The following is a 4,239-nucleotide window of genomic DNA, read 5'->3' on the forward strand; positions in this document are numbered from 1 at the left end:
TTTGAAACAAGTTTTTCCTTAGAAAAAATGTTATCCGAGACTTTGTTAACAAGATATTAACAAAAAACCCCGACCAATCAGAGCGCGATTCTGCCGGCCGAGTTCACGCGGTAACCTTGGTTATCAAGCGCAGCGCGTAGGTGACTAATCGGGGTTTTTCGTTAATATCTCGTTAATAAAGCCTCGGATAACATTTTTGCTAAGTAGAAACTTGTTTTAAATCACATTACGGGTCTCCCATTTTCGGGTCCTTCAACATTTTTGTTACACCCTGTATGTGCGTATGTTAGATTTAACTTGATGCAAAGAAGTAGAGGTTATTGCAGTTATTAGGCCTTGTAACGGTTATATTCTAAACTTATTCTTTCATAGCATTGCGAATAAATTCCTTGTTATCATAAGTGCTGGTGTAGAGATCGGGCATTCCTTTTGCACAATGAACATCACGAGATACAACACCAATAACGCGTTTATTGTAGACCAATGGGCTGCCAATATCACCCTGGAAATGAAAAATAGATAACAATATTCAAGTTCAAGTTTAATTATATTTTTATTCTTATGTTTATATATAGTCAGGTTTACTTAATTAATATATTCTAATATTAAAGCCTTATAACAACGACACTTCAAACTCATACGAAGATTGCGAGTTATCACGAGTAAAGTAAAACTACCAACGTTGAATGTATATTAAACGAAACTGTATAATATTATATATATAAATCTATATACATATACATATAGTATAGTATAATGTAAAGGGTGTAATAAATTAAAGGTCAACATAAATTCGTATAAAGGTACCCTTATAATTTCAATTATTATGGAACAAAAAATCTGAAATCTGCCATTTTTATAATTTTGGTAGTTCTACATATTGTTAAAAATCTACTATATCATACGTATAGTTTTTTAGAATTTATACCCTCTAATGTTCATTAATATTGATTTTCCAGCAATTGAATTTTTAGCGAGGAAGAAATTATAATAACGATTATAAACGTCGAAGTCATAACACTTGAAAGTAATAATATGCTTCCTATAATACTTACAGTACATGTGCCAATGTTTGGTTCATTAACAGTACAGATTCCGGTGGTAATGTCGTCATAGATGTTGTGACAATCACTGAATTTGATGATACGAGCATTCAAATACTGTTGTACATTAGAGAGGTTGGATGGCGGACCTGATTTACTACCCCATCCGGTTACAACAGCGTAGGTCTCTTCCGGTGATCTCGCAGTGGCAAGTGCGATTGATTGTTGATACTCATTGAAAGTGATAGGATTACCGAGCTGCAAAAATAATATTGATCTAAATGAAGAAAATAGATTACGAATTTAAACCTTGGTAATACGTTTGAGTTCAACAAGTTCGCTATCTTATCGGATTTGTTGACAGTTTGTACAAGTATAATTGTATGTATTTGGAACATTCAATTTAAGGTATATCTTAATGCTCCCATACAGTGCCGTTCCTGGGTTGATAGCCGCCCGAGTGCGAAAACAGTATCGCCGCCCTTATTAATTTAATATTATTCAATTAAGAATTTAATACATGCAGTGTTTATACAATACAAATACAGTGTGTCTCACGACTCTGCCACTTAAATATCTTGGTTATTTCAAATAATACGAGAAAATGTTACCTACAAAAGTTGTAGGGTTTAAGAAACTACATAATATGGTATAAATGGTATTTTTGTAAGTGGAAGCATAGAGAAGATCTAGAGGTCACCTTTGTTTTTTTAAACGGAATGTCCAATTTTTTATGCTCGATTTTGATAGATTGGCGTATGATGAGTATAAAAGTACTAAGGTGCAGTAAATCTAACCATTCTTGCATCTTTTGATGCCTGTCAGTCGTTTCTGTATCAACCGATTTCAATGAAAGTTTCAGTATGTATCTAACTAACATAAATCTTCGATATGTATTTATTAAATTTTCATTATAGCCTCAGATTAAAAAGTTGTAAAAAACGACCTTTACTATTTTCTCGCGATACCGACCAATTGCGACCTTTTCAATTTTGTTTACGTACATCACTTAGTAAACCAATGTTCCTAACTGCACAAAAGAACTCGAGTCATTTGGACCAATTTGAAAAAAGTTGTTCCGTTTTAAAGGGTGTATGAATACTTTTGCCCGGTACTGCTCACGTATCACATGACATCTAACGACATGTTCAAATTTTAGATTTTTACCTTGATTACACTGATATCATGGTCTTTAGTTTGCCAGCCATCGCCGAACAGACCAACCACGCTGTGTGTTGTGCCACCCTGGTCAAGGTAGATCGTCCCGGTTACGACAGTCACGTCGTTAACGGTTCCCGCAGCAATTGTTTCCAAGCAGTGCTGGGCCGTGAGAATGTGATTCTTACTAATAATCGAGCCGCTGCAGATGTGCGAATTTCGTACTCGAATAGAGGCCACATATGGAAATTGGCCGGGTTGCGCGTTCTGTGTGCCTACCAATTTTTCGGCAAGATTTGCGCTTACTGTGACATAAACAATGACGGAAACAAATTAGTTAAATTTGCAGAAACTGTTTCAGAGAAAATGGATACAATGGAAGAAGGCCAAGAATTAGGAAGGACGATAAATAGGAATCTCGGTGTAATAAATCATAAAAATTTTGATATTGTAGTAACAGGGAAAATTGATTAGTTTATTAAGAATTTACCAGAAACGATGACTGCAACTAAAAACAAGCTCACGAGACTGCGGTTCATGACTGCCACGGTTACTGGGCTTCCTTGATTCTCGATTGAGATATACATATAGGTACCTACTGGAGTCGCGATAAAGACAAAAATAAGTATATCTGTATCTGATTAATCATCATGGGAGCTGAAGTGTGTGGATAGAGAAAATGATGTGATATCGAGATAAGAAATCTGTGTAATATTAAAAATTCAGAAATTATGTTTTTGATTTTGTTATCTATTGATTCCAATCTTCAAATTATTTGAACCGTTTTGACGTTATGACAGTTATTTTTATATCGAGTGTCAACAATTGTTTGAACTTGTCTACTACTATAATTTTAACTTGCACTTAATGTTTGCTTAATATAGTACAGAACTGTACGTACGTAATAATACACTATACATTATCTTTTCATATCAGAACATATTTCATTCACGTAAAAATTAAGAGATTTATGGTAATCAATAATAAGTATTCGTGTTTTATGTACACACCGTGTTTAATTATTTGATTGACCTGTAGATTTGTGCTGTCACTAGAAATATTACCGACGACTATCATATGTTTTTTTCTACGTATTTATAGGATAGTTTGATATTGTATCTTTTAAGTTTTAAGTTATAGAATTAAAATGATTAAATATTAGGTATAGAATTTAGGTTTTCTACATTATTTTTTAATCGTTTAAACTGCTTAAAGAAAAAGAAAAAATGTCTGTTGTAACCGATATAAAAAGCGTAAAAAATGAAATACTGTTCGTTATAAGCGTCAAGAAGTTTATCGAAATAGTAGAATCCTTTCTGAGACTTGATAAAAATGTGAAGAAGGCAGGTTTCTTAATGTCGATACAAGTCATGATCCTACATTTCCACAAGGTATTTCGTCCATTGTTACAAATATTGTTATGGAACATATTTATTCGTCCTGCAGTAGCATCGGAAACAACATCCTGAAATCCAATGAAATTTTGAACAACATTTTCATGGAACATAATTATTCGTCTCGGAGTAGTATCGCAAACAAGAGAATCTGTAGCGAAAAACTGGATCCATAAGTCAAAAATAAATCACAATTCAAAATTTTACACATTAAAGCGAAATAATCCATCTTTGATAGATGATGTGGACATTAGAATTAAACGAAACAAGTTACAAGGAAAAGAATGCATTTTCGAGATAAATTCGACTGATGTCAATGAATTTATGAATGATAGAATAGTAAGTGGTTTGAGACATTCTCGTAAGCATTCGAGTTTGAAAGCAAACATATATAAGTCTACAACAATTCAACGATCGATGAAATTGAGAAAAATAGAATTGTCAGAAAAAGATGAAAATATTATTCAGAAAGGGGAGTGGTTAGAAGACACGCATATAAGACATTTTCACAATATTCTGCGACAATTTCATAGTTATGAACCCAGAGATACGCTTTACTACAATGTCCAGATACAATAATCCCAGTGGATGAATCAAAAAAACATATACAAATTTTATACAGTAAAGCGAACGATGATTGGTCT

The 4,239-nt window shown here is 33.3% G+C and overlaps 1 protein-coding gene across 1 annotated transcript; it reads right to left on the reverse strand.

Moving 5' to 3' along the window:
* Nucleotides 1-358: 358 nt before the first annotated feature.
* Nucleotides 359-2,740, reverse strand: LOC107188867 (chymotrypsin-1-like). Its single transcript, XM_015577285.1, has 4 exons — nucleotides 2,692-2,740; nucleotides 2,211-2,506; nucleotides 1,056-1,301; nucleotides 359-502 (listed from the first exon to the last, which is right to left on the reverse strand). Exons 1-4 carry the CDS (start codon nucleotides 2,738-2,740, stop codon nucleotides 359-361), a joined length of 735 nt encoding a protein of 244 aa, XP_015432771.1.
* Between the last annotated feature and the right edge of the window lie 1,499 nt (nucleotides 2,741-4,239).

The sequence above is a fragment of the Dufourea novaeangliae genome, unplaced genomic scaffold (genome assembly GCF_001272555.1).
Source record: "Dufourea novaeangliae isolate 0120121106 unplaced genomic scaffold, ASM127255v1 scaffold5, whole genome shotgun sequence".
Classification (NCBI taxonomy): Eukaryota; Metazoa; Arthropoda; class Insecta; order Hymenoptera; family Halictidae; genus Dufourea; species Dufourea novaeangliae.

Bases quoted from the DNA above. Each gene is read 5' to 3' on its own strand.
- LOC107188867 (XM_015577285.1), bottom strand. From the start codon at position 2,740: ATGAACCGCAGTCTCGTGAGCTTGTTTTTAGTTGCAGTCATCGTTTCT. The intron at 2,507-2,691 runs GTAAATTCTTAA...TTTATGTCACAG, and splicing joins AGTTGCAGTCATCGTTTCTG to TAAGCGCAAATCTTGCCGAA. The intron at 503-1,055 runs GTAAGTATTATA...TTTCATTTCCAG, and splicing joins CAAACATTGGCACATGTACT to GGTGATATTGGCAGCCCATT.